The sequence below is a fragment of the Oncorhynchus gorbuscha genome, linkage group LG21 (genome assembly GCF_021184085.1).
Source record: "Oncorhynchus gorbuscha isolate QuinsamMale2020 ecotype Even-year linkage group LG21, OgorEven_v1.0, whole genome shotgun sequence".
Classification (NCBI taxonomy): domain Eukaryota; kingdom Metazoa; phylum Chordata; class Actinopteri; order Salmoniformes; family Salmonidae; genus Oncorhynchus; species Oncorhynchus gorbuscha.
Window position 1 is genome coordinate 56,609,084 of NC_060193.1, and position 26,809 is coordinate 56,635,892.

The following is a 26,809-nucleotide window of genomic DNA, read 5'->3' on the forward strand; positions in this document are numbered from 1 at the left end:
TGATCCACCTCTACGCAGACAACACCATTCTGTATACTTCTGGCCCTTCTTTGGACACTGTGTTAACAACCCTCCAGACGAGCTTCAATGCCATACAACTCTGTGGCCTCCAACTGCTCTTAAATACAAGTAAAAATAAATGCATGCTCTTCAACCGATCGCTGCCTGCACCTGCCCGCCCGTCTAGCATCACTACTCTGGACGGTTCTGACATAGAATACGTGGACAACTACAAATACCTAGGTGTCTGGTTAGACTGTAAACTCTCCTTCCAGACTCACATCCAACATCTCCAATCCAGAGTTAAATCTAGAATTGGCTTCCTATTTCGCAACAAAGCATCCTTCACTCATGCTGCCAAACATACCCTCGTAAAACTGACCACCCTACCGATCCTCGACTTCGGCGATGCAATTTACAAAATAGCCTCCAATACCCTACTCAATAAATTGGATGCAGTCTATCACAGTGCCATCCGTTTTGTCACCAAAGCCCCATATACCTCCCACTACTGTGACATGTACACTCTCGTTGGCTGGCCCTCGCTTCATTCTCGTCGCCAAACCCACTGGCTCCAGGTCATCTACAAGACCCTGCTAGGTAAAGTCCCCCCTTATTTCAGCTCGCTGGTCACCATATCAGCACCAACCTGTGGCACTCGCTCCAGCAGGTATATCTCTCTGGTCAACCCCCAAAACCAATTCTTCCTTTGGCCGCCTCTCCTTCCAGTTCTCTGCTGCCAATGACTGGAACGAACTACAAAAATCTCTGAAACTGTAAACACTTATCTCCATCACTAGCTTTAAGCACCAGCTGTCAGAGCAGCTCACAGATTACTGCACCTGTACATAGCCCATCTATAATTTAGCCCAAACAACTACCTCTTCCCCAACTGTATTTATTTATTTATTTATTTATTTATTTTGCTCCTTTGCACCCCATTATTTATATCTCTACTTTGCACATTCTTCCACTGAAAATCTATCATTCCAGTGTTTTACTTGCTATATTGTATTTACTTTGCCACCATGGCCTTTTTTGCCTTTACCTCCCTTATCTCACCTCATTTGCTCACATCGTATATATACTTATTTTTCTACTGTATTATTGACTGTATGTTTGTTTTACTCCATGTGTAACTCTGTGTTGTTGTATGTGTCGAACTGCTTTGCTTTATCTTGGCCAGGTCGCAATTGTAGATGAGAACTTGTTCTTAAGTAACTTGCCGAGTTAAATAAAGGTTAGATTTTTAAATAATTAATCCCTAACCCCTATCCCAACTCTCCCTGAGACAGCCTCGGAGAGTGGGGTCGTGGCCAGTGTTTCCAGAATATAGGGCTCTAGAGATCAAAGCATTTCTGAATTCTTTGTTAAAGACACAAGAGGTTGCTCTCTTTCTCTCTCTCTCTCTCTCTCTCTCTCTCTCTCTCTCTCTCTCTCTCTCTCTCTCTCTCTCTCTCTCTCTCTCTCTCTCTCTCTCTCTCTCTCTCTCTCTCTCTCTCTCTCGCTTGTTACCTCTCAATCTCTCTCTTTTCTCTCTTACCTGTGAGTATATGACACCAACTGTTTGAGCCCATGCCAAGCTGGTGACAGTTAAGTGTGTTGGTGGTTAAGATCACACGCACACACACACACACACACACACACACACACACACACACACACACACACACACACACACACACACACACACACACACACACACACACACACACACACACACACACACACACACACACACACACACACACTGAGCCGCCAGTGAGTCACGCAGACTGCCAGTAAGTGATCTGACCCCTTGTCCGTTACAGAAAGGGTTATTTAACACTCATTAACACACACACACACACACACACACACACACACACACACACACACACACACACACATACACACACACACACACACACACACATACACACTGCCCAATCCCTACACACACAAACACACACATACCACATACACACACACACCACATACACACACACACCACATACACACACCACATACACACACACCACATACACACACACCATAGACACACACACACACACACCACCCCCGCTGAATGTCTGGGATTGTTTACAAGCCTGCTGATTAAGTTGTTCCTTAGTAAGTCTCTCTGCCAAAACTCATTGAGGCCTTTTCCCAGCATTTTCTGCCTGCCAGTTTCTCAATGAAAACTATATTCCTTATATTATGATCTCTGTTCTGCCATTCCAATGATGGTGTTATGTAGGTCTTCAAACAGAAGGGTCAAGTAAAGTGTGATTGAGTTCTCATCACTGTCTCATGTATAAATTTTCACTCCCTCCATCACTCCCTCTCCCTCACTCCCTCTCCCTCACTCCCTCTCCCTCACTCCCTCTCACCCTCTCCCTCCCTCCCTTCCTCACTCCCTCTCTCACTCCCTCTCCCTCCCTCCTTCACACCCTCTCACTCCCTCTCACCCTCTCCCTCCCTCCCTTCCTCACTCACTCACTCCCCCTCCCTCCCTCCCTCACTCCCTCTCCCTCACTCCCTCTCCCTCACTCCCTCTCACACTCTCCCTCACTCCCTCTCCCTCACTCCCTCTCACTCACTCCCTCTCCCTCACTCCCTCTCCCTCACCCCCTCTCCTTCACTCCCTCTCCCTCCCTCTCACCTTCTCCCTCACTCCCTCTCACCCTCTCCCTCACTCCCTCCCTCACTCCCTCTCACCTCCTACCTCACTCCCTCTCCCTCCCTCACTCCCTCTCCCTCACTCCCTCCCACTCACTACCTCTCCCTCACTCCCTCTCACTCACTCCCTCTCCCTCACTCCCTCTCCCTCACTCCCTCTCCCTGACCTTATGGAGGAATCCCATCCATGTTCTCCCAGATCTTCACTCTCCATCAGGTCAGCCAACCACAAACCCTGATATTACCAGACATATCTGGATCCCACCACTCCTATTGACCTGTGACCCCAGAATAACTCATAACAGATACATGTTTTATTGTTGTGTACATTAATCATTTTTTAAATGTTCATGAACAGGAGAAGAGAGAGAAGGAGAGAGAGGTTGGAGTGGAGTGTAGGGGGAGAGATACAGACAAAGAGAGGGAGAGGTTGGAGTGGAGTATAGGGGGAGAGATACAGACAAAGAGAGAGAGAGGTTGGAGTGGAGTATAGGGGGAGAGATACAGACAAAGAGAGAGAGAGGTTGGAGTGGAGTATAGGGGGAGAGATACAGACAAAGAGAGAGAGGTTGGAGTGGAGTATAGGGGGAGAGATACAGACAAAGAGAGGGAGAGGTTGGAGTGGAGTATAGGGGGAGAGATACAGACAAAGAGAGGGAGAGGTTGGAGTGGAGTATATGGGGAGAGATACAGACAAAGAGAGAGAGAGGTTGGAGTGGAGTATAGGGGGAGAGATACAGACAAAGAGAGAGAGAGAGACGGGGGGGGGCACCTGCTAGGTTTCCAGTGTGAGTGGGTGGGTGAGTCAGTAACCAGTCCCTCTCAGACGGACAAGACAGCACACTTTGAGAATTCCCCTCCTGTCTCTTTTTCTCTCTCGTTCCCTCTCTCTGACCTTGTCTTTCTCCTCCTGTCCTATATCTCCTCTGTCTCCTTCCCCTCCCTTCCTCTTTTTTCTATCGTCCTCTCTTTCCTCCCTCTCTCTGTTCAGTGTTCTGTGGGAGGGGGAGGCAGGGAGGTGCTGCAGCAGACCTAACCCAGCTGGGAGGGGCCGGGCCTGGGAGTCATGCTCAGGAAAGTCCCCTGCTTTCCCACCTCAATGAGCTCCACAGGCTGGGCCTCTTTACTATGGTATACCTGCTGAGCTGAGAGATTTACTCTCAGGATGATTGTTTCTGTAAGTATAGGTTCATTTTACTACTGCAGTACGTAGCTGCCTTAGACTCACAATCTCTGCTGTTTTAATGGGTCCCATAGTTATATAGGTATGCGGTGGTCCCACAGTATTGTATATCCTACTATCTTATATCCTACTTTCAAAAGGTCTCCTCCACACTTTTGTCCCAGGCCCAGGGGGTGGAAGCTGTGTCGTGGGAGCGCCATGGGCGGTTGTGTGTGTATGGAGAGGTCTCACTGACAGCTGTGTCTATCAGAAACATCCGGCTCTTCTCCAAATCTCTCTCTGATTACTTCTCCTTCTGCCTTATTCTCTCTCTTTATAGTCACTACATCTCTTCCACTTATCTCCGTCTCTCATCTCCCTCTCTGGCTGACATAAGACCCCACCCCATCTGACCCCTGACCCCTGACCCAGTCTGACCTCCAGATGCCCCAGGAAGCAGAAGCTGGAGGTTGTCTTGTGTCTGTAGGGGGTCAAAGGTCATGATAATCCTGCTGTGTTCCCTCAGCGCGTCTCAGAGTCTTCCGTTTGGGCTCGGACTACATTGAGACGAAGACATATCAGAGTCTTCAGGAAGTATACTGTATCTGTGCATGTGTGTATATTAAACTTAAGACAGAGAGGGTGGGGACGCAGCTGTCTCGGCCAACTGATGACATCAACACCCGCTCACCCTTCCCTCCCTCTCACCCCTGAAACCCAGATGGCTGAATGGCTGTGAGGGGTGTGTCTAAGGTGAGATTGGAGGCATGGTGGTACAGGTGTGGGGGACCTGGGTGATTTCGTCCCGCCCCCTAAACAATGCAATTTCTGCCTTTATTAGAGCAGGTGTACGCTGACCTGCAAACACACACACACACTCACATCCCAGCCCTACTATTAACCCCAACACACACACACTCACATCGCAGCCCTACTATTAACCCCAACACACACACACTCACATCGCAGCCCTACTATTAACCCCAACACACACAAACTCACATCCCAGCCCGACTATTAACCCCAACACACACACACTCACATCGCAGCCCTACTATTAACCCCAACACACACACACTCACATCCGAGCCCTACTATTAACCCCAACACACACACACTCACATCCCAGCCCTACTATTAACCCCAACACACACACACTCACATCACAGCCCTACTATTAACCCCAACACACACACACTAACATCCCAGCCCTACTATTAACCCCGACACACACACACTCACATCCCAGCCCTACTATTAACCCCAACACACACACACTCACATCCCAGCCCTACTATTAACCCCAACACACACACTCACATCGCAGCCCGACTATTAACCCCGACACACACACACTCACATCGCAGCCCTACTATTAACCCCAACACACACACACTCACATCGCAGCCCGACTATTAACCCCGACACACACACACTCACATCGCAGCCCTACTATTAACCCCGACACACACACACTCACATCGCAGCCCTACTATTAACCCCGACACATACACACTCACATCGCAGCCCTACTATTAAAATCAACAGACAAACACATATACACACGTGTTCAGATAAATCCAATTAGCTCTCACAGACTCATGTCAGAATTAGATGTTCAACCATGTTTCTCATATTTCAAAGTTGTTCCAAACGTCAAATGTCAAAGTGTTTAAGGTTAAGCTTTAGCTCCTAATGGTTAAGGTAAGGGTTAAGGGTTAAGGTTTAAGGTTTGGGATAGGCTTAAAACAAAAATATCAAAAACAACTTTCTATCGCCGGATTCAAACTTGCAACTATTGGAATCAGCGGCAGATGCTTACATCCCCGTCCACAACACCCAAGCAAAACTGGAAGGTAACAGCACTCACTGTTGCTCCTAGTGGCCTGTTTCCCGGTCATCTCCCGACGTCCTCAGGTATAGACTTTTATCACAGGTAACCTGGCTGGGTAAATCACCCCCACCAGAACAAGGTTGCAAGGTTGAGGCTTGACAAACTGTGGCCATAGAAGTCGATATAACTTTTCTAGTTTAGTGGTAGGTAGTTTAGTTAACCCGTAGAGCTGTTTAATGTTACCTTTACTTGATGGCTTACAGGAGTATGAAACTGTTAGAAAGCACATCATAATGGGGCTACATCAGGTGACAGTTGAATACTCTTCACATCCAGGAAACAGTGTTGCACTCATTTGTGGCCACATCCTCCCTCTCTTTCTCTCTGTCTTCCCCCTCCTTTTCTTTCACTCTCACTCTCTCTACTTCCCTGCTATCTAGCTCTTTCACTTGCTCCCTCTCCTTTCCCCCTCTCTCTCTTCCTCTCCTTTCCCCCTCTCTCTCTTCCTCTCTTTTTCCCCTCTCTATTCCTCTCTTTTCCCCTCTCTCTCTTCCTCTCTTTTCCCCTCTCTCTCTTCCTCTCTCTCTTCCTCTCTTTCCCCTCTCTCTCTTCCTCTCTTTTTCCCCTCTCTATTCCTCTCATTTCCCCTCTCTCTCTTCCTCTCTTTTCCCCTCTCTCTCTTCCTCTCTTTTCCCCTCTCTCTCTTCCTCTCTTTTCCCCTCTCTCTCTTCCTCTCTTTTCCCTCTCTCTCTTCCTCTCTTTTCCCCTCTCTCTCTTCCTCTCTATCTAGCTCTTTCACTTGCTCCCTCTCCTTTTCCCCTCTCTCTCTTCCTCTCTCTCTTCCTCTCTTTTCCCCTCTCTCTCTATCTAGCTCTTTCACTTGCTCCCTCTCCTTTCCCCCTCTCTCTCTTCCTCTCTTTTTCCCCTCTCTCTTCCTCTCCTTTTCTCCTCTCTATCATCCTCTCTTTTTCCCCTCTCTCTTTCTCTCCTTTTCCCCTCTCTCTCTTCCTCTCCTTTTCCCCTCTCTCTCTCTTCCTCTCTTTTTCCCTCTCTCTCTTCCTCTCCTTTTCCCCTCTCTCTCTTCCTCTCTTTCCCCCTCTCTCTCTCTTCCTCTCCTTTTCCCCTCTCTCTCTTCCTCTCTTTTTCCCCTCTCTCTCTTCCTCTCCTTTTCCCCTCTCTCTCTTCCTCTCCTTTTCCCCTCTCTCTCTTACTCTCTTTTCCCCTCTCTCTTCCTCTCCTTTTCCCCTCTCTCTCTTCCTCTCCTTTTCCCCTCTCTCTCTTCCTCTCTCTTCCTCTCTTTCCCGTCTCTCTCTTCCTCTCTCTTCCTCTCTTTCCCCTCTCTCTCTTCCTATCTCTTCCTCTCTTTCCCCTCTCTCTCTTCCTCTCTTTTCCCCTCCCTCTCTTCCTCTCTTTCCCCTCTCTCTCTTCCTCTCTCTTCCTCTCTTCCCCTCTCTCTCTTCCTCTTTCTTCCTCTCTTCCCCTCTCTCTCTTCCTCTCTTTTGCTCTCCCGCTCTTTCTTTATTTTCCTGTCACAACATGAGGAAATGGGACAGTGATATGAAAAGATGGCATGTAAATTGTGCGAGGCTTCAGGTGCCCAAGTCGTCACGCAAACAAACACACACAAACACACACAGGGGTGTGTGTCCTCCAGGAGAGAGATTTGCATGGGTAGGCTTTGTGTGGGTGACTCACCTTTCTCTCTTTCTAAATACACACATGCTCACCCTTTCTCTCTCTCTCTCTCTCTGTCTCTCTCTCTTTTGCAAAAACCACAGACAAACACAGGCACATGCACTCTCTCTCTTTAACCTCTCTCTCTCTCTCTCTCTCTCTCTCTCTCTCTCTCTCTCTCTCTCTCTCTCTCTCTCTCTCTCTCTCTCTCTCTCTCCCTCTGTCTCTCTCTAAACTGTAGCCACAGCCACTTCCCCAGTGCTAACAGTTGGTCAGGCAGAGGGCAGGTGGGGTGGCTGAGTAAAGCCACAATACCAGATTAAACGAAAACAAAACAACGCCACAAAAAGAGAGTCGCTCACTCTGAGGATCATGTGACCGTCCTCGCCCAATGGGTTTGAGCCCTGGCTCTTTTTTCCTCGAGGGGAACAGTTGAAGCCGCCGCTGGGGTTTGGAGAGACCGACCGTGGTCCAACCACTCGACCACAAACCAGAGCTGTGACCAGACAGGAGACGGCTACAATCCAATCACCGCCGGAGAGAGGTGAGGTGAGGAGGGAGAGAGAAAGAGCTAGAAACAGGTAAAGAAAGACAGTGAAAGAAAGAGTAAGGAGGATAAGTGAGAAAGAGAGGAGGGAGAGTAAGGAGTGTGTGTGAGAGAGAGAGAGAGAGAGAGAGAGAGAGAGAGAGAGAGAGAGAGAGAGAGAGAGAGAGAGAGAGAGAGAGAGAGAGAGAGAGAGAGAGAGAGAGAGAGAGAGAGAGAGAGAGAGAGAGAGAGAGAGAGAGAGAGATTGGCTAGGTTGGATTACAGTGTGTGACTCTGCTAGAGGTTAGTGATCCTCTGAAACCACAGGGAGAGACTACCTCACCACCTCTCATCCCAGGATCAGGCCACCTCTGGAGGGTAAGAGCCCTTAAACCGCAGCCTCCTCCACTCAGCGGACACCAGCCCTGGTCCTAGAGAACTCCAGAGTGTATGTAATGCTTCTGTTCCAGTTCAGCACTAACACATCTGATTCAGCTGATCAACTACTCATCAAGACCTTGGATGGTTGAATCAGCTGTGTTATTGCTGGGCTGGAACAAATGTAGCTCTCTCTCAAGGAGTTGGTGCATACCACCTCCATAACTTCTCAGGGATCCAGGGCTTTGGGGTCCCTGAGCTCTGTTCTTTACCCAGGAGGAGAGCACCTTCCCTGCATCGCCAACCTGGGCTGACCTGGGGGTCAGGAATGGGGAGTGTTTTGTGTTTTTGAGTTTGTTGTGCATTCATAAAGCAGTTTTCATCTCTACAAAACAGTTCCATCAAGATGTGGTCGGTAGTGTTGTGATGTTGTCTGTGGGTGTGAGAACTTTAACTGACTCTCTCTGACCCTGTGGCCTGTGTGTGTTTGCATGTCAGGAATCAGTTTTGAAATCACCCCCCCCTCCATCCAAATAAAGAAGAGGCAGGAGGAACGGACGAGAACATCGGAGCACTGGACATAGCAGAGGACCGTGTGTTCCAGAAGTGCGGTAGCGTTGCTAGGACGTTTACCGGGGCGTTGCCATGGCATCAAACAGCATCTTTGAATCCATGTCAACCTACCAGCCATGCTTCATCAGGGGTGAGTGCAGACGTACACTAGATGTGTGTATGGGTATTGTAGTTATGGTTGCTATAAAAAAATATATAAAAAAACGTTTTTCTCCCCAATTTCGTGGTATCCAATTGGTAGTAGTTACAGTCTTGTCTCATCGCTGCAACTCCCGTACGGACTCGGGAGAGGCGAAGGTCGAGAGCCGTGCGTCCTTTCGAAACACCACCCAACCAAACCGCACTGCTTCTTAACACAGCGCCCATCCAACCCGGAAGCCAGCCGCACCAATGTGTCGGAGGAAACACCCGTACACCTGGCGACCTGGTCAGCGTACACCGCGCCCGGCCCGCCACAGGAGTCGTTAGTGCGCGATGAGACAAGGACATCCCTGCCGGCCAAACCCTCCCTACTGGTTGCTATTTTACTGTAGTTTTTACATCTTGTGGCTGGATCTGAAAACCACAGATCTGAGGGCTAGTATGTTGTTTTATCTGGTGAGTCTATGAGCTGTAATACAACACACCCCTCAGACTATTGGAACGTCTCTACCACACAGCACTCTCTACTGTTGCAGCTGATCTCTGGGTAAGCTTGATGGGCACCAACTCTTTACCACAAAGAACCACATGAACCACTCCTCTACCGTGAAATATATTCGAGATGTGCGGTTTATGGTGTCGACTGTGTGTATCTGGGTTGGGGGGCTTTGTAATTGTGTTGAGTCGTGTGTGTGTGTGTGTGTGTGTGTGTGTGTGTGTGTGTGTGTGTGTGTGTGTGTGTGTGTGTGTGTGTGTGTGTGTGTGTGTGTGTGTGTGTGTGTGTGTGTGTGTGTGTGTGTATGTGTGTGTGTGTGTGTGTGTGTGTGTGTGTGTGTGTGTGTGTGTGTGTGTGTGTGTGTGTTAAGCTTCTCTGTGTAGAAGTTGTCAGTTAGCACAGGAAGTGTATCTGCAGGACCCGATGCAGGTTCACACACAGGAACATGCCTAACTGTGTGTGATAACTTTCTCAGACAGAGATGTGAAAAGACGATGAAGCATCCAGTGGTTCCCACCAGTGTGTTGTGGTTGTGGTATTTGTTTATGCTTGTGTGTGTCTTTCTCCGTCTTTCTCACTCTCTGTGTGTGTCTGTGTGTGTGTGTGTGTGTGTGTGTGTGTGTGTGTGTGTGTGTGTGTGTGTGTGTGTGTGTGTGTGTGTGTGTGTGCGTGCGTGCGTGCGTGCGTGCGTGCGTGCGTGCGTGCGTGCGTGCGTGCGTGCGTGCGTGCGTGCGTGTAATCACTGTGGGGTCAGTTAGACTTCAGTCAGGGTCCAATCTCTCTCTTGTCTCAGTCTCACACCATCAAGGTTTTGTCCTGAAAGATAAAACTTGTTCTATGGAGACGGACAGATAAACTTCTCTCTCCAGACTTCACTAAAAGTCACAACTTTCGGTTCCTACTCCGTTCCCTACTCACACAAACACCAAAACCTGGTACTCGATGTTCTTAACATCGCTCCTCATTTCAGCCTGACCTTTGACCTTCCTCTCTCTCTCTCTCCTCCTCTTCTCCTCTCCATTCATTCTCACACCATAACTCAACTTGTTTTTCAGTTTTTATGTCACCCAACTTGGGACTAAATTGACGTTCTGCCTACTTCCACTTGCCTCGCCTCCTCCTCTCCATCCATTCCGTCTCTCCGTCCTCCTCCTCTCCATCCATTCCGTCTCTCCGTCCTCCTCCTCTCCATCCATTCCGTCTCTCCGTCCTCCCTCCTTTTCCACTTGTTCATGCACCATATTTCTCTATGTGGTCTGGATCAAACTCGTAGTTTTGAAGGTTGTTTTGCTGCTTTTCTGTCACCCAACGAGGGGCGATTTACGCCTCGCAACCCCTTGACCCTGGCTTCTCTCTGGGTCTCTCGGCCCGCGACCTGCCTGCCAGGCCCTGATACACACACACACACTCACTCATACTCTCTCACACACCTCGGCGTGGGGTCTGTCCAGGCCTGATTGTGGTTATCAGGGGCCTCCAGGACCAGCAGGAGGAAACAGAGCGAGAGGAGAACTGGGGTCTGCTACATACTGATTCACGCATACAGGGGATGCTCTCACACACACCCACACACACACGCACACACACACGCACACAGTGCAGCACAGTACATTTCATGTTCTGTCTCAAGAGCATAGTGACACACCCAAGAATACACACACACCCATACATCTCTCTGTTATGGCAGGTGTGTGTATAGGGGCACACGGAGAGAGGGGTGGCAGAGAGGATATGGGTGATGGAGAGAGGCAGGCCAGATATGCTGGGTTCTAAGAGAGATGTGTTTGAGGGGGAGGCGATGGTTGTAGGGGGATGGATGGGATTGAACCTTGTCCTTTGACAAGGGCAAACAGAGCCCCCCTTCCTTCTCGTTCTTATTTACTAATTATGTGTTTTAGCATGCGTGTGTGAAATCGTACGTGTGAGGCCATGTACTTTGCATGTCTGTGTTTGTGTGTCTCTATTGAATGTCCTGTCCCTGTGGCCCCCAATGGGTCTCTGAGTCCCTCTACAGAACTGGTCCCTGTACAGCCATGCTGGGTTACCACTTCCCCAGGCCTAGAGACCCAGCCATGGCTCTATGTGTTTCTAGTAGAGTCCCTCTACAGAACTGGTCCCTGTACAGCCCTGCTGGGTCACCACTTCCCCAGGCCTAGAGACCCAGCCATGGCTCTATGTGTTTCTAGTAGAGTCCCTCTACAGAACTGGTCCCTGTACAGCCCTGCTGGGTCACCACTTCCCCAGGCCTAGAGACCCAGCCATGGCTCTATGTGTTTGGCCAGACCGACCGAGGCAGAACCCTCTGTTTTTCAATTTAAAAAATCTGCCTGTGGAGTCATGGAAATGGAACCAAATACCCACAAATCAGGAATCGCTACCGTTGTATTGATTGCGATAGATATGCAAACAGCTGCAGTAAAGGTATTGATAGAATGGTTCTCCACAGAGTCCGCCTGAGTCCTACAGTATCTATGGTCTTGAGACTGTGGCTGGAGGCAGGGTTATTGAGCAGTTCTGGACAAACAGACAGACAGAGAGACAGACCGTCCACTATCGAGCGTCAGTGTCCAGGCCAAGGTATTGACCACTGCCTCTCTCACTGGACAAGGGTACATTAAGACACCGGAGCAGAGATGAACGTGGTGCCCTTACCTCTGCTGTGCTGTCTGATGGAAGAGACTTAGGGACAGGCACCTGGTCGGATTGGAGTGTGTGTGTGTGTGTGTGTGTGTGTGTGTGTGTGTGTGTGTGTGTGTGTGTGTGTGTGTGTGTGTGTGTGTGTGTGTGTGTGTGTGTGTGTGTGTGTGTGTGTGTGTGTGTGTGTGTGTGTGTGTGTGTGTGTGTGTGTGTGTGTGTGTGTGTGTGTGTGTGTGTGTGTGTGCAGAGATGAACATGGAGCCATTACTAGTAGAAGCTATCCGATAGACACGGTCCTGTAGTAGACAGAAGAAAGGAAGAAATAGAGGGATTGAGTCCAGTGGTGGACTAAGTTCCCAACTGTCATAGTTGAGTAAAAGTAAAGATACCTTAAATCACTCAAGTAAAAGTGAGTCACCCAGTAAAATACTGAAAGTGTTTGGTTTAAAATAAACTTAAGTATCAAAAGTAAATGGAATTGCTAAAATGTACTTAAGTATCAAAGTAAAAGTAAAACCATGTCAAATTCGGCACAATTGTATATTTTTATTTTTATTGGCGGATAGCCAGGGGCAGTAGGACTGACCAGGGAGGTGCTCTTGATAAGTGGGTGAATTGGACAATTTTCCTGTCAAAATGTAACGAGTACTTTTGGGTGTCAGGGAAAATGTATTGAGTAAAAAGTACATTATTTTCTTTGGGAATGTAGTGAAGGAAAAGTAAAAGTTGTCAAAAATATAAATAGTAAAGTACTTAAACGCCCCAAAACTACTTAAGTAGTACTTTAAAGTATTTTTACTTAAGTACTTTACACAAAAGACTTGAGCCTGCATGGAACAAAAGGATTGAGTCTATATGAAACAGAGGGACTGAGTCTATATGAAACAGAGGGAATGAGTCTATATGAAACAGAATGTGTGAGTCTATATGAAACAGAATGTGTGAGTCTATATGAAACAGAATGTGTGAGTCTATATGAAACAGAATGTGTGAGTCTATATGAAACAGAATGTGTGAGTCTATATGAAACAGAATGTGTAAGTCTATATGAAACAGAGGGACAGAGTCTATATGAAACAGAGGGATTGAGTCTATATGAAACAGAGGGATTGAGTCTATATGAAACAGAATGTGTGAGTCTATATGAAACAGAATGTGTGAGTCTATATGAAACAGAATGTGTAAGTCTATATGAAACAGAATGTGTGAGTCTATATGAAACAGAGGGACTGAGTCTATATGAAACAGAGGGATTGAGTCTATATGAAACAGAATGTGTGAGTCTATATGAAACAGAATGTGTAAGTCTATATGAAACAGAATGTGTGAGTCTAGAGGGATTGAAACAGAATGTGGATTGAAACAGAGGGACTCTATATGAAACAGAATGTGTGAGTCTATATGAAACAGATGGGACTGAGTCTATATGAAACAGAATGTGTGAGTCTATATGAAACAGATGGACTGAGTCTATGTGAAACAGAGGGATTGAGTCTATATGAAACAGGTATGAGTCTATATGAAACTAAATATGTGTGAGTCTATATGACACAGAGGGATTGAGTCTATGTGAAACAAAATGTGTGTGTGGGTCTATATGAAACTGAGGGATTGAGTCTATATGAAACAGAGGGATTGAGTCTATATGAAACAGACTGTGTGAGTCTATATGAAACAGAGGGATTGAGTCTATATGAAACAGAGGGATTCAGTCTATGTGAAACAAAATGTGTGAGTCTATATGAAACAGAGGGATTGAGTCTATATGAAATAGAATGTGTGAGTCTATATGAAACAGAGGAATTGAGTCTATATGAAACAGAATGTGTGAGTCTATATGAAACAGAGGGATTGAGTCTATATGAAACAGAATGTGTGAGTCTATGTGAAACAGAAGGATTGAGTCTATATAAAACAGAGGGATTGAGTCTATATAAAACAGAGGGATTGAGTCTATGTAAAACAGAGGGATTCAGTCTATATAAAACAGGTATGAGTCTATATGAAACAGAGGGACTGAGTCTATATAAAACAGAGGGATTGAGTCTATATAAAACAGAGGGGTTGAGTCTATATGAAACAGAGGGATTGAGTCTATATAAAACAGGTATGAGTCTATATGAAACAGAGGGACTGAGTCTATATAAAACAGAGGGATTGAGTCTATATAAAACAGAGGGATTGAGTCTATATAAAACAGAGGGGTTGAGTCTATGTGAAACAGAGGGGTTGACTCTTTATAAAACAGGTATGAGTCTTTATAAAACAGGTATGAGTATATATAAAACAGGTATGAGTCTATATAAAACAGAGGGGTTGACTATTTATAAAACAAGTATGAGTCTATATAAAAGAGAAGGGTTCACTCTTTATAAAACAAGTATGAGTCTATATAAAACAAGTATGAGTCTATATCAAATCAAATCATATCAAATCAAATCAAATCCAATTGTATTTGTCACATACACATGGTTAGCAGATGTTAATGCGAGTGTAGCGAAATGCTTGTGCTTCTAGTTCCGACAATGCAGTGAACTATGTAAAACAGAGGGATTCAGTCTATATAAAACAGGTATGAGTCTATATAAAACAGAGGGATTGAGTCTATATGAAACAGAGGGATTGAGTCTGTATGAAAACAGGTATGAGTCTATATAAAACAGAGGGGTTGAGTCTATTTAAAACAGATGGATTCAGTCTATGTGAAACAGAATGTGTGAGTCTATATGAAACAGAGGGATTGAGTCTATGTGAAACAGAATGTGTGAGTCTATATGAAACAGAGGGACTGAGTCTATATGACACAGTGGGATTGAGTCTATATGAAACAGAGGGACTGAGTCTATATGAAACAGAGGGACTGAGTCTATATGAAACAGAGGGACTGAGTCTATATGAAACAGGTATGAGTCTATATGAAACAAAATGTGTGAGTCTATATGAAACAGAGGGACTGAGTCTATATGACACAGAGGGATTGAGTCTATGTGAAACAGAGGGATTGAGTCTATGTGAAACAGAATGTGTGAGTCTATATGAAACAGAGGGATTGAGTCTATATGAAACAGAATGTGTGAGTCTATATGAAACAGAGGGATTGAGTCTGTATGAAACAGAGGGATTGAGTCTATGTGAAACAGAATGTGTGAGTCTATATGAAACAGAGGGATTGAGTCTATATGAAACAGAGGGATTGAGTCTATATGAAACAGAATGTGTGAGTCTATGAAACAGAGGGATTGAGTCTATATGAAACAGAATGTGTGAGTCTATATGAAACAGAGGGATTGAGTCTATATGAAACAGAATGTGTGAGTCTATATGAAACAGAGGGATTGAGTCTATATGAAACAGAATGTGTGAGTCTATGTGAAACAGAGGGATTGAGTCTATATGAAACAGAATGTGTGAGTCTATGTGAAACAGAAGGATTGAGTCTATATAAAACAGAGGGATTGAGTCTATATAAAACAGAGGGATTGAGTCTATGTAAAACAGAGGGATTCAGTCTATATAAAACAGGTATGAGTCTATATGAAACAGAGGGACTGAGTCTATATAAAACAGAGGGATTGAGTCTATATAAAACAGAGGGGTTGAGTCTATATGAAACAGAGGGATTGAGTCTATATAAAACAGGTATGAGTCTATATAAAACAGAGGGATTGAGTCTATATAAAACAGAGGGATTGAGTCTATATAAAACAGAGGGGTTGAGTCTATGTGAAACAGAGGGGTTGACTCTTTATAAAACAGGTATGAGTCTTTATAAAACAGGTATGAGTATATATAAAACAGGTATGAGTCTATATAAAACAGAGGGGTTGACTATTTATAAAACAAGTATGAGTCTATATAAAACAAGTATGAGTCTATATCAAATCAAATCATATCAAATCAAATAAAATCCAATTGTATTTGTCACATACACATGGTTAGCAGATGTTAATGCGAGTGTAGCGAAATGCTTGTGCTTCTAGTTCCGACAATGCAGTGAACTATGTAAAACAGAGGGATTCAGTCTATATAAAACAGGTATGAGTCTATATAAAACAGAGGGATTGAGTCTATATGAAACAGAGGGATTGAGTCTGTATGAAAACAGGTATGAGTCTATATAAAACAGAGGGGTTGAGTCTATTTAAAACAGATGGATTCAGTCTATGTGAAACAGAATGTGTGAGTCTATATGAAACAGAGGGATTGAGTCTATGTGAAACAGAATGTGTGAGTCTATATGAAACAGAGGGACTGAGTCTATATGACACAGTGGGATTGAGTCTATATGAAACAGAGGGACTGAGTCTATATGAAACAGAGGGACTGAGTCTATATGAAACAGAGGGACTGAGTCTATATGAAACAGGTATGAGTCTATATGAAACAAAATGTGTGAGTCTATATGAAACAGAGGGACTGAGTCTATATGACACAGAGGGATTGAGTCTATGTGAAACAGAGGGATTGAGTCTATGTGAAACAGAATGTGTGAGTCTATATGAAACAGAGGGATTGAGTCTATATGAAACAGAATGTGTGAGTCTATATGAAACAGAGGGATTGAGTCTATATGAAACAGAATGGGATTGAAACAGTCTATATGAAACAGAATGTGTGAGTCTATATGAAACAGAGGGATTGAGTCTATATGAAACAGAGGGATTGAGTCTATATGAAACAGAATGTGTGAGTCTATGAAACAGAGGGATTGAGTCTATATGAAACAGAATGTGTGAGTCTATATGAAACAGAGGGATTGAGTCTATATGAAACAGAATGTGTGAGTCTATATGAAACAGAGGGATTGAGTCTATATGAAATAGAATGTGTGAATCTATATGAAACAGAGGAATTGAGTCTATATGAAACAGAAGGATTGAGTCTATATGAAACAGAATGTGTGAGTCTATAAGAAACAGAGGGATTGAGTCTATATGATACAGAGGGACTGAGTCTATGTGAAACAGAAGGATTGAGTCTATATAAAACAGAGGGATTGAGTCTATATAAAACAGAGGGATTGAGTCTATGTAAAACAGAGGGATTCAGTCTATATAAAACAGGTATGAGTCTATATGAAACAGAGGGACAGAGTCTATATAAAACAGAGGGATTGAGTCTATATAAAACAGAGGGGTTGAGTCTATATGAAACAGAGGGATTGAGTCTATATAAAACAGAGGGGTTGAGTCTATGTGAAACAGAGGGGTTGACTCTTTATAAAACAGGTATGAGTCTTTATAAAACAGGTATGAGTATATATAAAACAGGTATGAGTCTATATAAAACAGAGGGGTTGACTATTTATAAAACAAGTATGAGTCTATATAAAACAGAAGGGTTCACTCTTTATAAAACAAGTATGAGTCTATATAAAACAAGTATGAGTCTATATCAAATCAAATCAAATCAAATCGAATTGTATTTGTCACATACACATGGTTAGCAGATGTTAATGCGAGTGTAGCGAAATGCTTGTGCTTCTAGTTCCGACAATGCAGTGATAACCAACAAGTAATCTAACTAACAATTCCAAAACTACTGTCTTATACACAGTGTAAGGGGATAAGGAATATGTACATAAGGATATATAAAACAGGTATGAGTCTATATGAAACAGAGGAATTTAATCTATTTAAAACAGAGGGGTTGACTCTTTATAAAACAAGTATGAGTCTATAAAACAGGTGTGAGTCTATATAAAACAGAGGAATTTAATCTATTTAAAACAGAGGGGTTGACTCTTTATAAAACAGGTATGAGTCTATATAAAACAGAGGGATTGAGTCTATATGAAAACAGGTATGAGTCTATATAAAACAGGTATGAGTCTATGTAAAACAGAGGGATTGAGTCTATATGAAACAGAGGGATTGAGTCTGTATGAAAACAGGTATGAGTCTATATAAAACAGGTATGAGTCTATATAAAACAGAGGGATTGAGTCTATATGAAAACAGGTATGAGTCTATATAAAACAGGTATGAGTCTATATAAAACAGAGGGATTGAGTCTATATGAAACAGAGGGATTGAGTCTATATAAAACAGATGAGTCTATATAAAACAGATTGAGTCTATATGAAACAGAGGGATTGAGTCTATATGAAACAGAGGGGTTGACTCTTTATAAAACAGGTATGAGTCTATATAAAACAGAGGGATTGAGTCTATATGAAAACAGGTATGAGTCTATATAAAACAGGTATGAGTCTATATAAAACAGAGGGATTGAGTCTATATGAAACAGAGGGATTGAGTCTATATAAAACAGGTATGAGTCTATATAAAACAGAGGGATTGAGTCTATATGAAAACAGGTATGAGTCTATATAAAACAGAGGGATTGAGTCTATATGAAACAGAGGGATTGAGTCTATATAAAACAGGTATGAGTCTATATAAAACAGAGGGATTGAGTCTATATGAAACAGAGGGATTGAGTCTATATGAAACAGAGGGGTTGACTCTTTATAAAACAGGTATGAGTCTATATAAAACAGAGGGATTGAGTCTATATGAAAACAGGTATGAGTCTATATAAAACAGGTATGAGTCTATATAAAACAGAGGGACTGAGTCTATGTGAAACAGAATGTGTGAGTCTATATGAAACAGAGGGATTGAGTCTATATGAAACAGAGGGATTCAGTCTGTATGAAACAGAGGGATTGAGTCTATGTGAAACAGAATGTGTGAGTCTATATGAAACAGAGGGATTGAGTCTATATGAAACAGAGGGATTCAGTCTATGTGAAACAGAATGTGTGAGTCTATATGAAACAGAGGGATTGAGTCTGTATGAAACAGAGGGATTGAGTCTATGTGAAACAGAATGTGTGAGTCTATATGAAACAGAGGGATTGAGTCTATATGAAACAGAGGGATTGAGTCTATATGAAACAGAATGTGTGAGTCTATATGAAACAGAGGGATTGAGTCTGTATGAAAAAGAGGGATTCAGTCTATGTGAAACAGAATGTGTGAGTCTATATGAAACAGAGGGATTGAGTCTATATGAAACAGAGGGATTCAGTCTATGTGAAACAGAATGTGTGAGTCTATATGAAACAGAGGGATTGAGTCTATATGAAACAGAATGTGTGAGTCTATATGAAACAGAGGGACTGAGTCTATATAAAACAGAGGGGTTGAGTCTGTGAAACAGAGGGGTTGACTCTTTATAAAACAGGTATGAGTCTTTATAAAACAGGTATGAGTATCTATAAAACAGGTATGAGTCTATATAAAACAGAGGGGTTGACTATTTATAAAACAAGTATGAGTCTATATAAAACAGAAGGGTTGACTCTTTATAAAACAAGTATGAGTCAAAATAAAACAGGTATGAGTCTATATGAAACAGAGGAATTTAATCTATTTAAAACAGAGGGGTTGACTCTTTATAAAACAAGTATGAGTCTATATACAACAGGTGTGAGTCTATATAAAACAGAGGAATTTAATCTATTTAAAACAGAGGGGTTGACTCTTTATAAAACAGGTATGAGTCTATATAAAACAGAGGGATTGAGTCTATATGAATCATAGGGATTGAGTCTATATAAAACAGAGGGATTGAGTCTATATAAAACAGAGTCTATATAAAACAGAGGGATTGGAGGGATTGAGTCTATATAAAACAGGTATGAGTCTATATAAAACAGAGGGATTGAGTCTATATAAAACAGAGGGATTGAGTCTATATAAAACAGAGGGATTGAGTCTATATAAAACAGAGGGATTGAGTCTATATAAAAACAGAGGGGTTGAGTCTATATGAAACAGAGGGGTTGAGTCTATATGAAACAGAGGGATTGAGTCTATATAAAACAGAGGGGTTGAGTCTGAGGGGTTGACTCTTTATAAAACAGGTATGAGTCTTTATAAAACAGGTATGAGTATCTATAAAACAGGTATGAGTCTATATAAAACAGAGGGGTTGACTATTTATAAAACAAGTATGAGTCTATATAAAACAGAAGGGTTGACTCTTTATAAAACAAGTATGAGTCAAAATAAAACAGGTATGAGTCTATATGAAACAGAGGAATTTAATCTATTTAAAACAGAGGGGTTGACTCTTTATAAAACAAGTATGAGTCTATATACAACAGGTGTGAGTCTATATAAAACAGAGGAATTTAATCTATTTAAAACAGAGGGGTTGACTCTTTATAAAACAGGTATGAGTCTATATAAAACAGAGGGATTGAGTCTATATGAAAACAGGTATGAGTCTATATAAAACAGAGGGATTGAGTCTATATAAAACAGAGGGATTGAGTCTATATAAAACAGGTATGAGTCTATATAAAACAGAGGGATTGAGTCTATATAAAACAGGTATGAGTCTATATAAAACAGGTATGAGTCTATATAAAACAGAGGGATTGAGTCTATATAAAACAGAGGGATTGAGTCTATATAAAACAGAGGGATTGAGTCTATATAAAACAGAGGGATTGAGTCTATATAAAACAGAGGGATTGAGTCTATATAAAACAGAGGGATTGAGTCTATATAAAACAGGTATGAGTCTATATAAAACAGAGGGATTGAGTCTATATAAAACAGAGGGATTGAGTCTATATAAAACAGGTATGAGTCTATATAAAACAGGTATGATTCTATATAAAACAGAGGGATTGAGTCTATATAAAACAGAGGGATTGAGTCTATATAAAACAGAGGGATTGAGTCTATATAAAACAGGTATGAGTCCATATAAAACAGAGGGGTTGAGTCTATATAAAACAGAGGGATTGAGTCTATATAAAACAGAGGGGTTGAGTCTATATAAAACAGGTATGAGTCCATATAAAACAGAGGGGTTGAGTCTATATGAAACAGAGGGGTTGAGTCTATATGAAACAGAGGGATTGAGTCTATATAAAACAGAGGGGTTGAGTCTGTGAAACAGAGGGGTTGACTCTTTATAAAACAGGTATGAGTCTTTATAAAACAGGTATGAGTATCTATAAAACAGGTATGAGTCTATATAAAACAGAGGGGTTGACTATTTATAAAACAAGTATGAGTCTATATAAAACAGAAGGGTTGACTCTTTATAAAACAAGTATGAGTCAAAATAAAACAGGTATGAGTCTATATGAAACAGAGGAATTTAATCTATTTAAAACAGAGGGGTTGACTCTTTATAAAACAAGTATGAGTCTATATACAACAGGTGTGAGTCTATATAAAACAGAGGAATTTAATCTATTTAAAACAGAGGGGTTGACTCTTTATAAAACAGGTATGAGTCTATATAAAACAGAGGGATTGAGTCTATATGAAAACAGGTATGAGTCTATATAAAACAGAGGGATTGAGTCTATATGAATCATAGGGATTGAGTCTATATAAAACAGAGGGATTGAGTCTATATAAAACAGGTATGAGTCTATATAAAACAGGTATGAGTCTATATAAAACAGAGGGATTGAGTCTATATAAAACAGAGGGATTGAGTCTATATAAAACAGAGGGATTGAGTCTATATAAAACAGAGGGATTGAGTCTATATAAAACAGAGGGATTGAGTCTATATAAAACAGAGGGATTGAGTCTATATAAAACAGGTATGAGTCTATATAAAACAGAGGGATTGAGTCTATATAAAACAGAGGGATTGAGTCTATATAAAACAGGTATGAGTCTATATAAAACAGGTATGATTCTATATAAAACAGAGGGATTGAGTCTATATAAAACAGAGGGATTGAGTCTATATAAAACAGGTATGAGTCCATATAAAACAGAGGGGTTGAGTCTATATGAAACAGAGGGGTTGAGTCTATATGAAACAGAGGGATTGAGTCTATATAAAACAGAGGGGTTGAGTCTATGTGAAACAGAGGGGTTGACTCTCTATAAAACAGGTATGAGTCTTTATAAAACAGGTATGAGTATCTATAAAACAGGTATGAGTCTATATAAAACAGGTGTGAGTCTATATAAAACAGAGGAATTTAATCTATTTAAAACAGAGGGGTTGACTCTTTATAAAACAGGTATGAGTCTATATAAAACAGAGGGATTGAGTCTATATGAAAACAGGTATGAGTCTATATAAAACAGAGGGATTGAGTCTATATGAAACAGAGGGATTGAGTCTATATGAAACAGAGGGATTGAGTCTATATAAAACAGAGGGATTGAGTCTATATAAAACAGGTATGAGTCTATATAAAACAGAGGGATTGAGTCTATATGAAAACAGGTATGAGTCTATATAAAACAGAGGGATTGAGTCTATATAAAACAGGTATGAGTCTATATAAAACAGAGGGATTGAATCTATATGAAACAGAGGGATTGAGTCTATATAAAACAGAGGGATTGAGTCTATATAAATCAGGTATGAGTCTATATAAAACAGGTATGAGTCTATATAAAACAGAGGGATTGAGTCTATATGAAACAGAAGGATTGAGTCTATATAAAACAGGTGTGAGTCTATATAAAACAGGTATGAGTCTATATAAAACAGAGGGATTGAGTCTATATGAAACAGAGGGATTGAGTCTATATAAAAGAGTGATTGAGTCTATATAAAACAGGTATGAGTCTATACAAAACAGGTATGAGTCTATATAAAACAGAGGGATTGAGTCTATATGAAACAGAGGGATTGAGTCTATATAAAACAGAGGGATTGAGTCTATATAAAACAGGTGTGAGTCTATATAAAACAGAGGGATTGAGTCTGTATGAAAACAGGTATGAGTCTATATAAAACAGAGGGATAGAGTCTGTATGAAAACAGGTATGAGTCTATATAAAACAGAGGGGTTGAGTCTATATGAAACAGAGGGATTGACTCTTTATAAAACAGGTATGAGTCTTTATAAAACAGGTATGAGTATCTATAAAACAGAGGGATTGAGTCTATATAAAACAGGTATGAGTCTATATAAAACAGGTGTGAGTCTATATAAAACAGAGGGATTGAGTCTGTATGAAAACAGGTATGAGTCTATATAAAACAGAGGGGTTGAGTCTATATGAAACAGAGGGATTGAGTCTGTATGAAAACAGGTATGAGTCTATATAAAGCAGAGGGGTTGAGTCTATATGAAACAGAGGGATTGACTCTTTATAAAACAGGTATGGGTCTATATAAAACAGAGGGGTTGAGTCTATTTAAAACAGAGGGGTTGAGTCTATATAAAACAGAGGGATTGAGTCTGTATGAAAACAGGTATGAGTCTATTTAAAACAGAGGGGTTGAGTCTATATAAAACAGAGGGATTGACTCTTTATAAAACAGGTATGAGTCTATATAAAACAGAGGGGTTGAGTCTATTTAAAACAGAGGGGTTGAGTCTATATAAAACAGAGGGGTTGAGTCTATTTAAAACAGAGGGGTTGACTCTTTATAAAACAGGTATGAGTCTATATAAAACAGAGGAATTTAATCTATATAAAACAGGTATGAGTCTGTATGAAACAGAGGAATTGAGTCTATATAAAACAGAGCACTTCTTACTGATGCCTTTGTAATAGAAAGCCAAGCAAAGGCGACAGTGGCAAGGATAAACTCTCTCTGCAGTTATTGCTGTTGAAAACAGGTCACTGTGAAATATTTGGATGGGAGGTTGGTGCAAGTGTGGTGGTGGTGGGGGGGGTGGGGGTTCCATAAAATTGTGAAACCACAGAGTGTGTTTGGTGGGGCTGATAAGTAGAGATGCAGTCAGACTTTACCCTCCTCCTCTCTCCCCCTCCTCCTCTCCCTCCTCATCTCTCCCCCCTCTCTATCTCCCTCCTCCTCTCCCTCCTCCTCTCTCTTCCTGTTGCCAGACATTCTGGTGTGAGGGGTGAAAAATAACGGTATCCGTCAGTCTGTCTGTACACTCACATTAACACTCTCTGTTTTTCTCTCTCTCACACACACGCACGCACGCACGCACGCACGCACACACACACACACACACACACACACACACACACACACACACACACACACACACACACACACACACACACACACACACACACACACACACACACACACAAGCACACTAGGGTCTTTATTCAATGCGTATCACAGAAGTTCTGCGTTACAGCTTGATAGAAATTGAAAGGAAATGTTCCGGCATTAGCAGCGACAGCATTCATGGTAAACGCTGCATATGGTAACACTCTGAGGTGCTGTGGTAGTAAAGCTGTGGCTAATAGAGTCCTAACACTCTGTGGTGCTGTGGTAGTAAAGCTGTGGCTAATAGAGTCCTAACACTCTGAGGTGCTGTGGTAGTAAAGCTGTGGCTAATAGAGTCCTAACACTCTGTGGTGCTGTGGTAGTAAAGCTGTGGCTAATAGAGTCCTAACACTCTGAGGTGCTGTGGTAGTAAAGCTGTGGCTAATAGAGTCCTAACACTCTGTGGTGCTGTGGTAGTAAAGCTGTGGCTAATAGAGTCCTAACACTCTGTGGTGCTGTGGTAGTAAAGCTGTGGCTAATAGAGTCCTAACACTCTGTGGTGCTGTGGTAGTAAAGCTGTGGCTAATAGAGTCCTAACACTCTGAGGTGCTGTGGTAGTAAAGCTGTGGCTAATAGAGTCCTAACACTCTGTGCTGTGCTGTGGTAGTAAAGCTGTGGCTAATAGAGTCCTAACACTCTGTGGTGCTGTGGTAGTAAAGCTGTGGCTAATAGAGTCCTAACACTCTGTGGTGCTGTGGTAGTAAAGCTGTGGCTAATAGAGTCCTAACATTCTGAGGTGCTGTGGTAGTAAAGCTGTGGCTAATAGAGTCCTAACACTCTGTGGTGCTGTGGTAGTAAAGCTGTGGCTAATAGAGTCCTAACACTCTGAGGTGCTGTGGTAGTAAAGCTGTGGCTAATAGAGTCCTAACACTCTGTGGTGCTGTGGTAGTAAAGCTGTAGGTAATAGAGTCCTAACATTCTGAGGTGCTGTGGTAGTAAAGCTGTGGCTAATAGAGTCCTAACACTCTGTGGTACTGTGGTAATAAAGCTGTAGGTAATAGAGTCCTAACACTCTGCGGTGCTGTGGTAGTAAAGCTGTAGGTAATAGAGCCCTAACACTCTGTGTTGCTGTGGTAGTAAAGCTGTAGGTAATAGAGCCCTAACACTCTGTGGTGCTGTGGTAGTAAAGCTGTAGGTAATAGAGCTCTAACACTCTGTGGTGCTGTGGTAGTAAAGCTGTAGGTAATAGAGCCCAAACACTCTGTGGTGCTGTGGTCGTAAAGCTGTAGGTAATAGAGCCCTAACACTCTGTGGTGCTGTGGTAGTAAAGCTGTAGGCAATAGAGTCCTAACACTCTGTGGTAGTAAAGCTGTGGCTAATAGAGTCCTAAAACTCTGTGGTGCTGTGGTAGTAAAGCTGTAGGTAATAGAGCCGTAACACTCTGTGGTGCTGTTGTAGTAAAGCTGTAGGTAATAGAGCCCTAACACTCTGTGGTGCTGTGGTAGTAAAGCTGTAGGTAATAGAGCCCTAACACTCTGTGGTGCTGTGGTAGTAAAGCTGTAAGTAATAGAGCCCTAACTCTCTGTGGTGCTGTGGTAGTAAAGCTGTAGGTAATAGAGTCCTAACTCTCTGTGGTACTGTGGTAGGAAAGCTCTGGCTAATAGCGCCCTAACACTCTGTGGTGCTGTGGTAGTAAAGCTGTAGGTAATAGAGTCCTAACACTATGTGGTAGTAAAGCTCTGGCTAATAGAGTCCTAACACTCTGAGGTGCTGTGGTAGTAAAGCTGTAGGTAATAGAGTCCTAACACTCTGTGGTGCTGTGGTAGTAAAGCTGTAGGTAAAAGAGCCCTAACACTCTATGGTGCTGTTGTAGTAAAGCTGTAGGTAATAGAACCCTAACACTCTGTGGTGCTGTGGTAGTAAAGCTGTAGGTAATAGAGCCCTAACACTCTGTGGTACTGTGGTAGTAAAGCTGTAGGTAAAAGAGCCCTAACACTCTGTGGTGCTGTGGTAGTAAAGCTGTAGGTAATAGAGCCCAAACACTCTGTGGTAGTAAAGCTGTGGGTAATAGAGTCCTAACACTCTGTGGTAGTAAAGCTGTAGGCAATAGAGCCCTAACACTCTGTGGTAGTAAAGCTGTAGGCAATAGAGCCCTAACACTCTGTGGTGCTGTGGTAGTAAAGCTGTGAATAATAGAGCCCTAACTCTCTGTGGTGCTGTGGTAGTAAAGCTGTAGGTAATAGAGCCCTAACACTCTGTGGTGCTGTGGTAGTAAAGCTGTAGGTAATAGAGCCCTAACACTCTGTGGTGCTGTGGTAGTAAAGCTGTGAATAATAGAGCCCTAACACTCTGTGGTGCTGTGGTAGTAAAGCTGTGAATAATAGAGCCCTAACACTCTGTGGTGCTGTGGTAGTAAAGCTGTGAATAATAGAGCCCTAACACTCTGTGGTGCTGTGGTAGTAAAGCTGTGAATAATAGAGCCCTAACACTCTGTGGTGCTGTGGTAGTAAAGCTGTGAATAATAGAGCCCTAACACTCTGTGGTGCTGTGGTAGTAAAGCTGTAGGTAATAGAGCCCTAACACTCTGTGGTGCTGTGGTAGTAAAGCTGTGAATAATAGAGCCCTAACACTCTGTGGTGCTGTGGTAGTAAAGCTGTAGGTAATAGAGTCCTAACACTCTGTGGTAGTAAAGCTGTAGGTAATAGAGTCCTAACACTCTGTGGTAGTAAAGCTGTGGCTAATAGAGCCCTAACACTCTGAGGTAGAAAAGCTGTGGCTAATAGAGCCCTAACACTCTGTGGTAGG

The 26,809-nt window shown here is 42.6% G+C and overlaps 1 protein-coding gene across 1 annotated transcript in view; it reads left to right on the forward strand.

The window, feature by feature from the left end:
- The first annotated feature begins 8,757 nt into the window (after window positions 1-8,757).
- The window catches only part of LOC124008497 (runt-related transcription factor 1-like), a 62,440-nt gene continuing 44,388 nt past the window's right edge, over window positions 8,758-26,809 (forward strand). The window contains exon 1 of the mRNA XM_046319811.1: window positions 8,758-8,938. Coding sequence (XP_046175767.1) covers window positions 8,881-8,938 — 58 coding nt within the window. The 5' untranslated portion in view covers window positions 8,758-8,880. The remainder of the gene's footprint in view (window positions 8,939-26,809) is intronic.